General features: G+C 40.4%; 1 protein-coding gene across 1 annotated transcript; it reads right to left on the bottom strand.

The window, feature by feature from the left end:
* Positions 1-2228: 2228 nt before the first annotated feature.
* Positions 2229-18378, bottom strand: ZC3HC1 (zinc finger C3HC-type containing 1). The gene is made up of 10 exons (XM_033099297.1): positions 18188-18378; positions 16141-16252; positions 13198-13348; positions 12575-12658; positions 9376-9503; positions 7056-7210; positions 6047-6290; positions 5481-5693; positions 4819-5025; positions 2229-2664 (listed from the first exon to the last, which is right to left on the bottom strand). Exons 1-10 carry the CDS (start codon positions 18331-18333, stop codon positions 2596-2598), a joined length of 1509 nt encoding a protein of 502 aa, XP_032955188.1. The 5' UTR covers positions 18334-18378; the 3' UTR covers positions 2229-2595.

Raw genomic sequence — 18378 nt, 5'->3', positions numbered from 1 at the left:
TCACTCTGGCTCTATAGGTTCGGAGCATTTGAAACACAGATGGCCCGCTTCAATACACAGACTCCTCCTCTCCTGCCCTCTGGGACACATTGTTCTAGATAGATACTGAACTCAAAAGGTTAAAAACGTTAACTACTGTCTTCCTTCTCTGCCTGATTCTCTATCTTGATTGGTTAGGCCACAAACTAGGGGTCATCCTTGGTTCCTGCCCTCTTCCTTACACCCAAACTGATCGTGCCGGAGTCACGCTGACACCCCCTGAACCGTCTTTTCCCTGCCGTCCCACCCCTTAGAGATTCCCTATCTCCCCAAGTCACCCTGTGCACACACTGGAATGATCTTCCTAAGAATCAGCGTCATTTCCCTCCTCAAAAACTCTTCAATGGCTTCCCTTTTCTCACAGAACCGAGATTCAAATCCTCAGTGTAACACACATGACTCCAATCCGCCCCGACTTCTATTCTCTTTTCCTCTCTCTTCTGAATGGAAAGGTCCAGCCACAGCAGCGTACCTGCTCTTTCAGGAACACAGGAAATTCTGCTCATTTGCTCACAATGCTCCTTCAGCCTCAAATGTCCCTCTTTTATTAAGTGTCTACCAGGCGCCAGGCAGTTTTAAGTGTTGAGAAAAAGTCCCTATTCTCAAGGAACCTACACTTGCCACTCACCTCCAAGCTCAAATCTACACCTTCCTCAAAATTCTAATTCCATACATGAGAATGAATTTTTTTATGCTTCTCCTGGAGTATTTGACATTCTGTCTTGTGCAACATTTGTGTGTAAATGTGTCTTCCAGCCTGAACGATACACTTCTTAAGGGTAGAAACCAGGTGGTCATGTACCTTTGCATTACCTAAGGTCTTGCAGTGTCTCTCACACACAGAAGAGACTTACTGTTTCTTGAATTACACCAAGTCTATTCCAATCTGCTTCCACTTACAGTTTAAAAAACACAAAAACAAACAAAAAGGCTTGTGGAGCGTTGCCTATTTTAAAGAAATGTGTATATTTTTTTTTTGGATGGAGGTATAGATTAAAATTTGTGGTGAAAAGACTTAAAAAAAAAATACCCCCATTATTATAAGCTGAAACTTAGGCTCCTGGCCCACTTGAATACCTTGTGTTAAGGATTCTTAAGAAATTGTGACCTAGTGGCTATGAGCTTCTAGAGGGCAGACTTCAAACTCAGTCACCAGACGGCTTCCCACCCTGGAACATAGGTCTCACTTCTGCATGCATTAGAGAGCTGCCCGTAAGGGGACCCTGGAGACTGACAATGAACAGTCAAGCCAATTACCACTGGCATAGGCAGAAGAGCAGCTCCAGAAAAATCACCCCGAGGCAGCCTCTGCTGGCCTCATCCACTGACAGAGACTTGACCTAGGAGATAGCAACACTACTTACCCTTTTAAAAACCAGGATTGGAAATGACAAATATAAAATCTGATATGCATGAAAAAAAGTGACTGTCCTTTAGACTAAACAGATTTATGCAACCCGTGATCTTGAACTGGATCCTGGTTTGGATCAATCAAATGTAAAGACCATTTTGGGAACAATTAGGAATTTTGACTGTGGACTGGGTATTAGACGATATGAAAGAATTAATCATTTTTGTTGAGTGTAGTATGTTAGGAAAAGAATTCTATTTTTTAGAGATTATAAACTAAAGTTTAGCATGAGTGGAATATTACGATGTCTATTATTTTCTTCAGCATAAATGGATTGAGTTATAAAACCAACCATAGTTAGCAAATGTGACATTTCAGAGAGTAACTGCTTTCTAGCCTTCCTGGTCATTTTACCAGCGGGCAGTCTTATTTAGAGGGGGCAGGTCAATCTTCACCATGGAGACTGATGTTCCCCACCAGCAGTGAAAACCCTGGGGAGCCCCACTCAGGGAAGCCGTGCACGAGAAGGCACATGGAGAGGGGTCCCTTCTGAAGGGCCTCCTTCCCCTGGGTCTCATCTTCTGTTATCAAAGTGAAGGGAGAAAATGATTTGTCATTCTATAACACATCAGGAGACCACCTAGTGACATAACAAATTCGTCTTGGCTCTGGTTTAGGAATACTGTTCGACTAGAATCACGAATGAATTTTAGGCTTTGCAGCCAACCTGAAAAACTAAAATTTTGACTTTGTTTATTGCTCCACTGAAGTTTTCTCAGTCTCTGCTTCCTTTCTATCAGCCCAGAAGGCAAGAAGGAAAACAGTGCTCCAGCAGTATGAATTTTAACAAACATTTTATTAATACATGCTGTCATCTTCCTGGGATATGAGTCCTTAGAACACTGCTCCACACTAAAGACACTGCAAGTGCTCATGTCCTCTGTCCCCCGGCTAGTTTCATCCTCGTAACCTCACACCCCTTTAACAGAACCAGGCTTGCTGTGCCTCATGCTGTCCGCAGCCCTGCGGAAACGGGTTTCCTCTCAGCAGCACATGGTGACACTCATTGCCTTTGAAAGGGCAGGGACTGCTTATGATTAAACCTGAATGGAGATAAACTTAGCATCAGCTGATCAAAAGGGAATTCAGACATTTTTTTCCAAAGTCGCTCATTCTCCTTCGCTGCAGGAAGGGCTGGAATCTCTTCAGGATGAACATAAAGATTCCCACTGCCGGAATATTCGGAATACCTTCCTTGATTTCTCAGACAGACTCTATAGGCAGAAAAGCTCATTATTAGACAGGAAATTCTTTTATGGAGACAAAGGATATACAGCAGCTCTAAGGCTTGGCTTGTGAATTTCTCCCACAATGACCTAGATATGTCTAGGATTGAGTGAAAAAGGTCATGTTATATAGTGCTATACATAATATAACACCTAAAGCCGGACTAACAATTAAGAGGCTTGTGTTCTACTGTTAGATGCCTGCTAACAAACTGAGCCTCTAAAATACATCTCATATACTGCATTTGTCCTAATCTTTGTATGTGAGAATGACACTTCTGCCACACCACCGTGCACACACATTTTACCCTGGCTTCTCATCTGGGAGGCTGAATTGGTGCTGGTTCACTACTTATGTGAACAAGGCCCCACACTTACGAGATGCCTCGCTGGGGTTAACAGTACAATCCAAGGTCAAGGAAGAGAGCAAAGTTAAATGACCCTTAAGAGTTTAAACTATGACTTTGGCCTTCTCAGCCTCATGTTTTAGCCAGCAGAGCTAATAATAGGAAGAATCTCACTGCTACTTGATCACGCCTATGAAGTGATCTGAGACTGAGAAATGGTGTTACAGGGAGACGGAGCAATTCACTCAAAGATAAAAGTTCTCAGTAAATCAGAACACTTGGTTCTCTCTGCCTCTGCGAGTCCTGACAGAGCACAGGATCTCAGTGAGAGCACAAACAGTATTCAGCAAGACACTCCATAGTTATCTCTGCTTTCTGACCTAAGATGACGTTTTCCCTGTTTTCTTATCCTCTTTGTGGATGAGTGTCTCCACAAAATAAAGTCCCGGGGGGAAAAGTTCGAGCTCTTACTAGTGACGGAGGGGAATTTAGTTAATAAAGTGACATTTTAGTTAACAAAGTGACTAAAGTGAATTTAGTTAGTAAAGCTGAAACAGACTTCAGTTGAAAAATAGTATCAACTTTTTTTTTAATGTCAAGATCCTTTACCACAGCCTCATTAAGCTTTGGATGTCCCAATCACAGCAGATGTGGGAAGGTTAAAAGATAAGCTACCAAAAAGGATTTTAAAAATCCTGGAACCTAGGGCCAATTAGGAGGCCAAATTCTCCCACTACAAAAAAAAAAAAAAAAGTCCTACGAGGTTTCTTGTTAGTAATGATAATCACAGAGGGGAGTTGGTGAAAACTGCTAGTACCCTATTTCATGAGGCTCTAGGCAGAGAGAATTTATGTGCAAAGATAGATCTAATCTCTCCAATTTGAGAAGTGGGTCACACATTTGTCTTCAGATAGCTTTGTATATTTTCAAGTTTTTAAATTGGAAAACTGCAGATTTTTTTTCCTGCAAAAATCCTGAAAAACCTTCATCTGTATATTTACTAAGGGTATGCGTGTATGTTCTTGGGCTTTTGGTATCATTAGTTCCTTCCAGTGAAATCTTGTGACCCTACAAAATATGAATCTGGGAACGCTTCTGGTAAACATCTGCTGTCGAGTATTATTTTACTTTGTCCTTGGAGGGAAAAGAGGTCAGAAATTATTGTATTTATACCGGGCAGGCGAGAAGGCAACTTAGGGAATGAGCCGGCAAAGGAAAGAGACCCAGTTTTCACGATTCCTTAAAGCCCACCTTCACAGCGCAAGCACTTGACTTGTTTCCTCAGCTGTCATAATGGATTGGCACATTTGAAACCAGCAGCAGTCATTACTGCGACGGCTAGCTGAGGTTCAGTGCACAAGTCTGGGGCTGTGTCACAGAGCAAAGCACCCTGTCCACCGTGAGGAATGAAATCGTAATCCTGGTGTCAGAGCACAGACAGCTAAAATCACTGGCCAGGCTCCAAATGCAAGTGACAGCAACTGATGGAAAAAAGCAGCTGTGTGCAACATGAGGGGAGCAGCTGCCTCTTCATCGATTCCTATTTCTCTACTCCTTTTCTCCTTTGATTCATTTTGGTTGGGAAGACAAATAACTAATCAGAATGTGATGGAAGGCCCTGTGCTGAACTGCAGAAGGACCGAGCCAGTTCCATGCCTGCGTCCAGGATGGAAGCAGACTAAGTCTAACGTGATTTACAAGGCTGAGGGCGAGCAGGGTGCTAATTATAGGACGGGGCTCTGCTCCTCGTCCCATGAGCAAGTGCTGCACACGACCACACAGGGGCTTGTCTCACCGTGGAGTCAGTTGCGGCCGGCTGGTTGGACTGCTTGTGGGCCAAGAGGACGTTCAGCAGCACCTTCCAGCCCGGGTCTGCCGGGGTGCCGGCGTCTACCTCGGTGCCACCATTCTCCCTGGTTTCCTTGCCAACTGTGATGTTCACCCAGGGGCACCAGTCTCTGTGCTGAGATGTGGGATCGAAGAAGCTTCGGGAAGATGTGTCCTGAGGGAGGAGGAAGAGAAATGGTGTTAACGCAGGGCAGAAGCTGTATAAATTCAGAGAGGCTATTAGTTGTAAGGTCCAGACTCTCACGACACCCACATTTCAAGTTTCTACTTTTACGTTCTCTTTTCAACGTTGCCTACATATTACCCTCTCACTTTTTAAATTCTCTCCCTTTATGTCAAACCAACCTTATCTTATCAGGTCTGTCCCCTATCTCATTGCTGTCCCATGTGCCTGACATACTCATGACCACTCCAGAATCCATCCCAAAGAAACAGATGACAAAACCCTTACATTTTTTCCCCTTTGGTCACTCAACTGTCCCATCTTTAAATTTATACACGTGGTCTACTTATAGCCACGGGATCAGGGGCGGGCTTCTCCAGGCTGGGTGGCGAGAGCGTGTCGGGCTGCTTATGCTCAGTGACTTGCACACGTGCAGGTGAACTCACTGAGCTGCTGGAGGAGCAGAGGCGAGCTCGTTTGGCTCTCCGGACAGGACTAGATGGCACTTCCAGGCTGGAGGTGTCGCCTGTTCCCATGCTTCGGGTCACCGGGCGGGTTCTGGTGGTGGGGCTAGCAGCCTCTGGCTCAGGGCGGTCAACGGGACTGGAAGAGTCCCAGCTCCGAGTCCGGGAGAAGATGGGACCTGGGCTCTTTTCAGCCTGAAGGAAATGGGAGATAATAGGAGTACACCAATTTTATTAACGGCTGTGATCAGAAGTATTTCTAGGAGCACGTCAAAGTTAGCATTTGATAGTTTAAACTCTAAGCATTTAGTTTCTGAATTGCCTATGTAACTAAACTCTTCAAAGAATATTAGATTTCTATACAAAATAACAAATTTAGCTTTTCCATTGTAACTGGTGAATAAAACCACTATGTGATATTCTCGTCAATGTGGTTAAAAGTGAAGCCTACCCATCTAAGTTAAGTTCCAACTTTTCTATCAACAACATTTTTGGCAAGAATGCCGGTTTTTAAAAGTCCACTCCAAACAAGCCAATGAAGTCGATACCTGCTCCGAGCCTGGGGAAAACGTAGCATCCTGGCTCCGAGTCATCATCCTCCGAGGAGACTCAGGCACCAAAAGGAAGCGCTCTGGCCGCCCCTCAGGGCCTGGGGTGGGGGAGCTGCTCAGGCCAAAGGACGCATCCAGGTCGGTGATGGACGACTCAATTTGCTGGAAGCCCCAGAGCCCCACCTTCCTCATACACTGTGAACATGTTATCAGGGAGAGCTGCATGGGTTCCAAGGCAGAACTAGGTAGGAACAGAAAAGGAATGACATTTTCTCAAAGAGTAACATTTCCAACGGACTAAGTGTAATGATTTGTAAGTATGCTTTATCTCAACAAACACATCTCTGGAACAGTCCAGTGACTGGGAAGCACGTCCTCTCAAGGGCCTGTCGTTTGATCTCAGAACCACAACTTTATCATCTTTCAAAACTGTCTTATTTTCTATAGACATATGTAGGGGTCGCAGTATGCTCTTCTATGGCAAGACCATTTTCCAGTTTATGCTTTATAAATTTCCCCATCCGTCTTAAAGTCTTTTCCTTTTAAATGAAAAATAGTTCTTAATCTACCAAAGAAAACGTATTAAAGATTAGTTCTGACAGTCTTGTATCTGAAAGTCTATGCCAAATTGAGCAGCTGGAACGGAAACACCAACATGGGGGCCTGGAAGACTCCAGCTGGTGTTTCCTTTGGTAATTTTTAATCAATTGAACTGATTTTTCTTCCTTTCTGAAAACAGAAAGGAGCTTTACTGTTTATAGGAACACAAATTCCCAGCTGGGAAGTGACAGTAACAGAAACAAAGTTCAAGTGTGTTCAGGAATTCCTGAGTTCTAATTCTGGCTATGTTACTGATTCTAACTGTCCTCCCCACCGCCTTCAGTTTCTCGTTGTGGGTTTCTCTCACAGAAAACACCATGTGATCTCCAAATACTGTTAGTGACTAACGGACATGGGTGTATAAGGTTGTCACAGTTCGTGTCCCCAGGCAAATTCGCTGACTAACCTACACGCCCAGCCACACACAGAGAGAATACAGGCCGTGACGTGAACTTGGATGTCTGAGCCTAATTTGGTAGCAGTTTTTCTCTCGTTGGTTCGGTGATCAAGTTCATCTTCAAGCAGATGCAGGAGAAGACTGATCTTGTCTTCCGTCAAGCACTGCAAAGGAACCAAGGTAAAAGGCTTCAAGTTTCAACCACCATGAAAAGAAAAGTTATACACAACGATGTGCCCACATGATAAAAGGCAAAAATCATGACAGAAATGACAAACATTGTTACCGTAGGCCGCGGGGAAAGAGCGGGGAAGGAAGAAGTAAGGGAAAACAAAGGAGGTAGGAGATGAGATCATTCTTATGAAAAGGTGCAGCTACCAGACCGACGAGAACTTGATTTTGACTTAGGTGGCTGATAGCAGACCCAGGAAGCCATCTTGTCTCTCAAAGTGAACTTGAGCTAATTATAATGGATTATAATATTATTATCATTATTGGGAGGGAAAAATCTCCATCCTGTGTGGCCATGACAGTTGCAACAAGGACCAAATAAGGACAAAAAGAATCCCTCTTCCTGACAGAAGGAGTGGTCAGCAAAGACCCACCTGTGAAAACACCACCCCTAATTCTTGAATATTTCCCATGCTCATTTCGAAAATAAAAAATTCCCAAGCCCCAGTCCTCTGGGGAGCAGTGGCTATTCTCCCAGCCTGCCCACTCCCACCTCCCTGGGAGTGCACTGTCCTATCCTTGTTCTTTCAATAAGCTTGCTCGGCTTATTCAGTATGTCTTTGAATTCTTTCCGGCTGCCTAACCAAGAACCCATTCTCTGACAATAACATGAAGAAAGTTTTCTTGATCAGAGAACACTTCCTTTTAGGATTGGGCTAAGATATCACACAGATGCTTGCTGAATTGCCCTGGACCTGCTGACCGAGAATGCTAGCAGTTTTCCTGGAATTATCAAATCTTTTCTAACTCACTTGTTTTCAATTTACCAATAGCAGATTTTCTCTGAAACCTGTAAACTTCAAACCCAACTAATGAAAATAGGTTACTACTTATAGGTTGGCCGGACACTGAATTTACTTTTTAACAGAACAATAGAGCTTGCCACAGTCTTTATTTTTGTTCTAAGAATAATAAAGAACTATGACAGGGTGAAAAAAAAATTGCCTTTCACCCTGGTTAGGGACAGGGTGAAATTTATAATACCGTGTTTCCCCAAAAATAAGACCTAGCTGGACCGTCAGCTCCAATGCGTCTTTTGGAGCAAAAACTAATATAAGACCGGGTATTATATTATATTAGATCTGGTTTTATATTATATTATGTAAGACCTGGTCTTTTATATTATACCCGGTTTTATATTATATTATATTACGTAAGACCTGGTATATTATTATATTATATTATATTATATTATATTATATTATATTATATTAATTATATTAATTATATTATATTATATTATATTATATTATATTATATTATATTATACCCGGTCTTATATTATAATAAAATAAGACCGGGTCTTACATTAATTTTTTTTTTTTTTAATAAACTTTTATTTATTTAGGTGTGTTTTTCCAGGACCCATCAGTTCCAAGTCAAGTAGTTGTTTCAATCTAATTGTGGAGGGCATGGCTCAAAGTGGCCCATGTGGGGATCAAACCGGCAACCTTGTTGTTAAGAGTACTGCGCTCTAACCAACTGAGCTATCTGGCCGCCTCCTTATATTAATTTTTGCTCCAAAAGACTCATTAGAGCTGATGGTCCGGCTAGGTCTTATTTTCGGGGAAACACGGTAGGCATGAGAGATTAACAGTTTGGTGCTAAAATCCGTAACTGCCTCTCAACTTGAAGAAGCAAAATAATATCTCTATTTCCTACAGTAAAGTTTGTCTTCACAAAGTACCCATTGGGTGATGAAATGGGACAGTAAACACTCAAAGTCAGACGGGCCAAAACATTTCAAAATTCCTATTCACAAGAGAGAAGGGAGTTTATAACTTCTCCTCTAGCACTTTCTTTGAGAAATGGAATGCACTAAACCATATGAAGTGACATTTCAGCATCTCCTGTGAAAGTTTAAGTAACAAATCAAGATAAAACTGAATTTATGCCATTTAAAGAAGCATTTCTTTCAGAAGTTTAAATGGAACCCTCAATAGTCGCCTTTCTGGTGGAAACTGAAAAAGGTCAGTTGAGAGACAAAGAAGCAGTTCTCTTCATAGCAATATGTATCCTCTTGTCATTTGAAAGAAATGCTTCATGTAAAAGCTGGTGACAACTGGAGGCCACTGGAGGCTAGCCAAGAAAAACTCACCATAGTTTTCAAGTCATCTGGCCTCAGGGAAGGAAGCTGCAGGTCCAAGTGACAAAGGCTTTGAAAACGGTCTAGGAATTCACTAACAAGAACAGCAGGCTCATCCAATGGTAACATCCCAAATCGATCTGTGGAGAAAGTAAACTGGAAAATTATATTGGTGCAAATGGAAAAAAACACAACACATGTATACATCAACAGGGGAATACGTGAAATTGATAAGATATTTGATGAGACTATGATGATACTTTTGTGATTTTGTTTAACAAGTTGAGTCTCAGGAAAGATTTCTCAGATGCAGTCAGGTCTAAGCTACATGTGAAAGGCCAACAAAAGTGTGTTAAAGCAAAGGCCCAAAAGATGGCACTTTTGGGGAATTCTATATAGTGTAACAGGGCTGGAACACAGTATGCCTGTGGGGAGAGTAGCAGGAGATAAAAGTTAAAGCCTAGACATGGTAAGACGATCATGACTTTAATAACTATATGTGATGAGAAACTACTGAAACGATTTTTTTTAAAGGAGAAAGTGATATAGATGACATGCATTTCTTTGGAATAGAGACTGTGAGGGGTCAGTCTGGATGCTAAGAAATAAGCTTGGCAGACATTAAAGTGATTTAAAGTAATAATCTTTGTAACATGCCAGGCATAAGGATGGAGATTAGGTGTATGAATGTTATGAAACTCTTAATGATCAATGAAACCTCGTAAGAAAAATAGGGTAGAATAATATACAAGATTAAATTGGGAAAATGAATGTAAACTGATGATGTTAAATAGAAATCTAGCAGTGATGGTTTTGTGAGTGTACAAATATGTTAAAACTTATCTAATTGTATACGTAAATACTTAGGTATCAGTAAGGCTGTTTCAAAATTTTTTTCCTCCTACTTTTGTTATTAAAAGGGGCCCAAAAGCAGTAACAGTAACACTTTTGTCCATCACTTATTGTATCATTAGCAACCAGATTTTGGCCTCTACTATTATTAAATATTATTAAATTATTTAAAGTTGTTGCACGTAATCAAATATGTCAAAACACATGTCATCAATTTAAAAAGATGCATCACTTTACTAGAAAACTCAGGTTATAAAAAACTAAAATCAATGGGAAAGGTATGGACTTTAAAAAACTAAGTGGGGTTTAGCAATAAGAAGGAAACATGTTCTGATGACCAGAGGCTCAGGTTTGACATAACTTGGGAGAAGAAACCAGGTGCCAACATCTATCTGATTACCTCCTAATTTTGGGTTTGGCCTGATCGCCACAATCCTAAGAAAATACTAGTAAAAACTTAGAAGGTAAAAGAGCAAACAGAGAAGAAATTAAACCCATCATGAAAATGTTTTAATGTAAGTTTAAATATATGTTTTGTAATTCATATATGTGATATTTTGTATACTTTAGTATTTGATATGTTCAAAACAAATAGTCCTAGTAAATTAGTAATTGTAATTTAAAATGTTGAAAGGAATTTAATTTAGTTTGTAATTATTGGCAAATGTTTGAAAAATACTACCTTTAAATTATATTTATTAGACATATGTAATAAATTTAAGCATTCATTAAAGTATAAGTACTTGTGGGTGTCCCTTTCTCCACACAAGTCTCTTGAATATTAAAGAACCAAACCAAAGGATGGTATAATTGGAGGGTCATATTTGAGGTCTACTTAGGAGGTAGAATGGATAGGACCAGGTGGTGATAACAGGGAAGGCATCTAAGGTGACTTCCAAGTTTCTGGCTAGGACAATTGGAAGAGGAGGTCAGTACTATTTACCAACATGGAGAAAATATAAGAGAATCAAGTTTTAAGTATGCGATGGAGTTTTCTTTATGTTGAGTTCAGGTACCTGCAAGATATTAAGTAGAAATGTTTAGAAGGTAGTTCAAAATGTAAGTTCAAAAGAGAGGTCTGGATAGGAGTTAGAGGTCTGCCAGCAGGTGGTAGCTGAAGTTATGAATGGGATCATGAAAGTGGAATGTATAACGGGAACCACCAACAAAGCTATAGGGCGACCCTGAAAAACTTGGACTGAGCACACTGGCCCTAGATCAATTTATATCCTCGTAGGACTCATAGCTAGGCCAACAGCAGGAAATCCCTATTATACAGTCACCTTCTCTTTAAAAACGTTATTTCTTAATAATCCCTTTCCTATCACCTCTTCATTTATCAGTAGATGGCACTCTAGTGATGGTCACTTTGAATCCACTGTTTCCTCTTAGTGGTCATTCACGGACTATTGCTGGGCATCAGTGACCTTGGAATTAGCCTGAGCTGTCCTACTGAAATAAAAAGTAGGCCTACATGGCACTCATCTCTGGCCAAGCATCAAATATATGAATTAATTCTGTTGCTCTGTAACCATGGGTCGAAAGAGTTTTACACCTGGTCTTGCTGAGCCCCCCAGAGGGCCCTGCTGCCAAGGCTGGTTACTCAGTAGGAATATGTCTACATGACAAGCAAAACAGAAGGAAATCCCACTAAGACTACATTCTGGGCTCCCTTGCTCTACAGCATTTTGCGTACACGTCAGTGAATCCTGAATTAAGAGAGAGCGTGTCGTGCCGTGGTCCTTACACAGGGAGGATGACAGGTGCCTGCACCTGGCTGGTCCAGACCATTGACTATTTCAGGGCAGTCTGGCTGTGACGATACCCTTAATTCAGTGCTGTTGTTATGTTGTGTCATTTCACTGTACTAGACTGTAGACTTGTAATCACTCTTACTTGGGGTTCTGTGAACGCTGTTTGACTGCCACCATCAGCGCTGTCAGTGCACCAGAGGAAGCTGGGGTAGAACACAGGGCTGCTTGCTATGGTAGGAAAAACAGAGGGTTTGAAATCAGATGAAACCCTAAGTATGGCTCCTCACTAGCCGGTTTTAAGACTTCTGTTTCTCGGTGTTCTCACCTAAAAAAAATTGGGTTGACAGTGTCTACCTCCCAGGGCCTCAGTGAGGATTACATGGGACAATGTATGCATAGCTAAGCCGTTGGCATGTCAAATGCATGTAATAAAGTTAAGCAGTAACATAGGAAGTGAATGAATGTTCAGTTAGTTCTTCTTGAAAAGCACAAATAGAAAGGGAGAACAAGAACTTCAAAGATGAGACTTTCACAAAAAAATAAACAATGTTAGAAACGCAGTGACCAAGAAGAGATGGAAAATGGGAAATCTCGGAAACAAGTACCTGGAGAGGGACTGTCTGGCCAGAAACAGAACTTCTCGTGGGCAGTACACAAGGCTTTCTTCAGCTCAGCACACCGTTCCTTATCTGAAACCCACATAGGTAACAACGCCTTAGAAAACACTATAGAGATTCAAAATCCAATGGCCAAGAGCCTTTCAGAGTATAGAGACAACTAAAAAAATAAACCTAAGCGAATTTTAAAAATACGTAAAAATTTTAGCAACTGCATGATCTTAACATTTTCTACAAAACAAGCTGTAAATCAAGATCCTAAGATCAATAACAGAGGGTATCATGCATCTTATCAGGCAGGGAGGGCATTCCAAAGCATGAGCACTCAACTAACATCCTGCGTCTCTTTGCCTAAGCATCAATTTTGGAACCATAAAGTAAACATACTGCTTAGTTTCTCAGAATACACAAAGTCAGGTCCACTCTAACGTAGGTTAGTTTTAAAAAAAAGTGATGACTAAAGGTAATAATTAGGATGAAGACTATCATAAATTCACCTTGTTATGTACAGTACACATTCTTTGATCAAACACGTGACTGATCTTTTCAGAAAAACTAGTGGTGTGTATCTCTGAATATGGTTAGAAATGTAATTTGTACTTTATACTTACATCTGTCAAAATCAAAAGCTGGTTGTAAACTGGCACAGAGAAAAGCTTGGCAGCTGGAGCACTTGAGCATATCACATTCAACTGTCACCCAGCCATATTTTGCACAGACAAGTGGAGACAGCTCGGGGGGCTTACCTGCCCATTTCAAAGAGTATTTATGTTAAGAAAAACAACAAGTATATTCAATGCAAGTATATTAAAATGAGTAAGTCAGAAATGAAAGCTTTCACTCATTCTTTATGCACATAGGAATAAACACATTAAACTGAGGGGGAGAGCAGTAAGAAAATGTGTTAAAACTTTTTAAAGCACAGGCACATAATTCACAGAATGATGAAGGTCATTTGAGTAATAAGCAGAGGGAAAAAGTTATGAATCTTTTCTCTAGGAAGCCCTATGTACTTTACATGTTTAAATATTTATTTTATCATTGGTGTGGGATGGCATATAGAAGCTATTCCCACCCACCTAATGTGACATCCTAGGGATTTAAAAACACTAGTGGAATGCCTAATCAATAAAGCATGGTGAAGGTCAAACAAGCAGACATATTTTCCACCACTCATTAGGCTATCCTATTGTACCGCATCCACTCTTACCTTCCAAAGAATAATCAGTATAATTAATAGTATTCTTCATTATGGCCCCTGCCCAAAAGTTACATATTAATGTGTGTGTGTAGTCTGTGTTTTAAATAGGCTGAGGGCACCAAGAGCATCTGTAAGCATGTGCTTGGGATAATGTCCTAAAACATTTCTTGATCTTTAACATTCAACACTCAGCTTTTTATATTTCACCCAAAGAGCTCTTATTTTACAGAGCACAGGAGGAAAAAAGGATAAAACATGAAAGGAGAAGCAGGCAAGTTCTATATTTTTATAAAGAATATGGGAATTTGAAAACATTCCAGTATCAGCAAAAGGAGGACTGAAGGCTAGAAAACAGAATTTAGATGTAAATGTGCAAGGAGCTGGGATTATCGAGAATAAAATGGAATTACTTAATTAGCTTAAGTTAAATAAATGATTATCATATCTGAAGTGGTGACCAATTTATATCCAACAAGAACAAAAGAGAACAAAAGGAAATGGTTCTAAATACTGTATTCAAATCAGAAATTGGTCCAGGGGACAAATGAAGCATCAAAATATATAATGATAGTAATGGAATATAACTCATTGAATAAAAAAGGAAATCATGAGCCCATGCTGCTACAAATAAATTATATAAAGTTTGATGAGGAATGAGATATTTACAGTTTCAAAGCACCTCCCCACAAAACACTTTTTTTTTTTTTTAAGGAGGGCGCAGCTCACAGTGGCCCATGCGGGGATTGAACCAGCAACCTTGGTGTTATTAGTGTCACACTAACCAACTGAGCTAACTGGCCACCCCAAAACGCTTCTTAATTACAAACGAGGAAAGGGTTACTTTACGATGGAGGAGACTGACAGACACTCTCTTTATCAAGTAATCAGTGATCATTGCCAGTAAAGGGAAAAGTCAAAAATCATGTGCCACCTGACAGGATGCAAAGAGAACACAGCTCAACTTCTTTGATACTCCTGCATGACCTGAATCTAATCATAAGGAAATACCAGACAAATGTGAACTACACATTTCTACAGAAGTGTGAACTACACTCTACAGAAGAACTGGCCTGTAATTTTCAAAAGCATCAAAATCATGCAATGGAAAGAAAAACTGAGAATTCTCAACTGGATCCATGTGATACAAAGAACATTATTGGGGCAACGATGACATAATTGGGGTCTGAGGGTTAGATGGGATTAACTTATTATGTGGATTCCTTGATTTTGATGGTTACATTGTGCTTATGTAGGAGAAAGTCCTTGTTTGCAGGAAATATTTGGGGGTAATGAGGTTATCACTTTGGCAACTTTTAAGTACTCAGGAAGGAAGTTCTTTGTAACCTGGGCAATCTTTCTGTAAGTCTGTAATTGTTTTACATTAAAAAAAAATCTCTAGTGAATAGAAAATGGCAAAGTGCTGGGATGTCACTTCTGTAGACTATAGAGTCTAGCTTCTCTCTTGTTCTCTCTTGCTTGCTCATTATGAGGAAAGCCAGCTGCCATGCTGTGAACTGTCCCAGTGGAAAGGCCCATGTAGCAAGGAACATAGGAAGGTCTCTAGCCAACAGCCAGTACAGAACTGAAGCCCTCACTCAATCCAACAGCCACAAGGAAATGAATCCTGCCAACAAACACAGGAGCTTGGAAGTGGATCCTTTCCTAATCGAGCCCCATGATAAATGCAGCCTCAGCCCACACCTTGACTGCAGTCTATGAAAAATCCTGAGTCAGAGGACTCGGCTAGCTGTACCTGGATTCCTGATCCACGGAAACTGTGAGATACATGCTTCTTGTTTTAAGCCACTAAGTTTTAGGGTAATTTGTTCTACAATAATAGATAACTAACATACAAAAGAAAATCTAGAAAGAAACAGGAAGCGTAGTATAGTCTCAAAAAAAAAGTTTGGGTGCCAAGAACCTAATCCTGCTTCTGCCACTTGTTAGCAGGTTGACCTTGGGCAAGTTACATAACCTACCTGAAACTGTTTCCTCTTCTGTAAAATGAGTATAAAAAAATAATACCTATTTTCATAGGTTTAAGGTGAAGATCAAATGTGATACTACATGTGAAAACACATTACATATAAATGTTAGTTATTATTTGTTCTCTCAGGCTTAGTTTTTCTTCTGTAAAAGGAAAAGGTTTGATCATCTCAAAAATCCCTTTGAGGGATAACATTTTTGGGGGGTAGGGGGATAACATTTTATGATGCTGATTTTCCTATAAAATTTCTTACCAAGTATACCTCTTAAATTTAAAACATCAGAGTAAGTGGTATTATTCCTGGGGGGGGACAGCAATTCCACGAACAGGCAGAAAGTGCAACTCACATGAACTAGTAAAGGATATAGAAAATGTTTCCACTCTGCTAAAGAAGGCTTCTTTACTTGTAGATTCCAATGGAGGTTGCTCTGCTTGGGGTGACCCATTAACTGACTGGAATGTGGCAGAGGTGTCCTTCCTAAAATAAAGAGGCAGAACTGTTGGTAATCCCTTCATGGCATCACTTTGCCTAAACACTTTGCACAGTTTCCCTGAACTTCATATTATCAATCACACCACTCTGGAGTTTAACCTTTCAAAAAAAATCATTTTAATCATGTTATTCCTCTGCTTTACATTTTCAATGGTTTCAAAATACAGTCGACCCTCTGTGTCCATGGGTTCCACATCTGCGGATTCAACCAAACTGTGGATAGAAAATATTTGGGGAAAAAAATGTTTTTGCTGATGTGAACTATGCAGTTAGGCCTAAGATGGTTGTTTCGATACTGAACATGTACAGACTTTTTTTTCTTGTCATTATTTCCTAAACAATTCAGTATAGTTACTATTTACATTGCATTAGGTATTTTAAGTAATCTAGAGATGATTTAAAGTATACGGGAGGATGTGCACAGGTCATATGCAAATACTACACCATTTTATATAAGGGACTTGAGCATCTGAGGATTTTGGTATCTGAAGTGGGGTCTTGGAACCAATCCCCATCGGAACCCAAGGGACGACTGTAATTACTAAATAGAATCCAAATTCTTCAGTTTGGAATTCAAATCTCTTTACAGTTTGGCCATACCTAAGTTTCAAGCAACTTCTGCTTCCACAGTGCTCCCCTCATCCTCTACTGGCAAACTATTCCTCTAGTTTACTCACTGTACAACAATATTTTGCGTAACTTTAGTAAACACAAAATATGACTCAAGGCTTCTATGCATTATACAATTCGGACCACCTTAGAAATATAATTCTTTTAACAGCAGAAAAAAAAATCTTGATATTTCTGCCTGGATTAACTCTCAATACCCACTTCTCCCCCAAAAAGCACCACTTTGAAAATTCAGATCAAAGTAAAGGTCTTCTGGCAATTTCATGAAAAAAATTCAGGGAGAAAAAGTCGCAAAAACAATTCTCTTATTTTCAGTCAAAGGCATTTCAACAGCACTTGGGGAGTGGTAGAGGGAGGAATGGCTGAAGACAAAAGTCATTTTAATAAAACCAGGATAACACCAACTATTATTACTCAAAAGAAATTTATTGTAGGAATCCTTCTCAGACAGTCACAGAGAGCTTCAGGGAGGTGTGGTTCTTGGAAAAAATTCAAAGGATTCCAGTAAACTTGGATGGGGAAAAAAATGACATTTATTTTACTAACTTCTAATTGAAATTTAGCACTTCCTTCAATTATGAATGAAAGTAATAAATAAAACCATAGTAGCATCAGCAGTACCTGTGAATTTGTCACCAATGGAAATTACAGATATTTTGTCACCGACAAAATGTTGTCCATGTTTTGAAATATTGTTTATGCTACTTCAAAATTATGGTAGCTAATAGACCTATAACTAGATATTATTTAACTTTTTAATAAAGAAGCATGTTACTGCATCACTTTTCTCTACTACCTTGATAACTAAATTCCAATGTAATGGGTTTCCTACTGCATCACTTTTTTTCTACTACCTTGATAACTTCATTCCAGTGTAATGGGGTTTCCTTTATAATCCTATGTAATTTACTTCATACATTGAAAATTATTATTCTGGTAAAGCTTATTATTCATAAGCTTTACCAGGCTCTCAAAGGTGTCTACGGCTCAAAAAAGGTCAAGAAGCCCAAATAAGAGAAGTCAGGTAGGCATAGCTGCTGGTCTTTTTTTTTCCTTTCCCCCGCCAAAACGGACTTATGGCAAAATTCCGCCCGTTGGTGCGGAATCCAGTACAAGCCGAGGAGATTAAAGCCGACTAAACATAGTAACCCCAGTCTCTTTCAGATCTCGCGACGAAGCCATCCATCCTCACCGCGGTTGTCGCCCACCCACGGGATCTCCCTAGGCCTGCGTTACCCAAACCCTTTCCACTCTGCCAGCGCCGGACCCAGGGTGGAATAGCGAACTCACGCTTCCGCGCCTCCCTCTTCCAGAGCAATTCCCTCATCTATCAGCTGCCGAATTTTTTGGGGAGTCCCTTCTGGGGAACGAACAACTGCACCCCAATTCTTTTCAACTCCCGCGGCAAACGCAGGCTCCTCACTGGGCGCCGCCATCTTGGTCCGTTGCCGAGTTGCTTCCCCGTGGGTTTGAAGGTTCAG

Source organism: Rhinolophus ferrumequinum, chromosome 26 (genome assembly GCF_004115265.2).
Source record: "Rhinolophus ferrumequinum isolate MPI-CBG mRhiFer1 chromosome 26, mRhiFer1_v1.p, whole genome shotgun sequence".
NCBI lineage: Eukaryota > Metazoa > Chordata > Mammalia > Chiroptera > Rhinolophidae > Rhinolophus > Rhinolophus ferrumequinum.
This window is presented reverse-complemented; position numbering and strand designations above follow the sequence as displayed.

Excerpts from the sequence above, each read along its gene's own strand:
- ZC3HC1 (XM_033099297.1), bottom strand. The coding sequence starts at position 18,333 with ATGGCGGCGCCCAGTGAGGAGCCTGCGTTTGCCGCGGGAGTTGAAAAG. Across the intron at positions 7,211-9,375 it reads CAGATGACTTGAAAACTATG|TGCTTGACGGAAGACAAGAT; the intron begins GTGAGTTTTTCT and ends GTTCCTTTGCAG. Across the intron at positions 5,694-6,046 it reads TTTCCCCAGGCTCGGAGCAG|GCTGAAAAGAGCCCAGGTCC; the intron begins GTATCGACTTCA and ends CATTTCCTTCAG.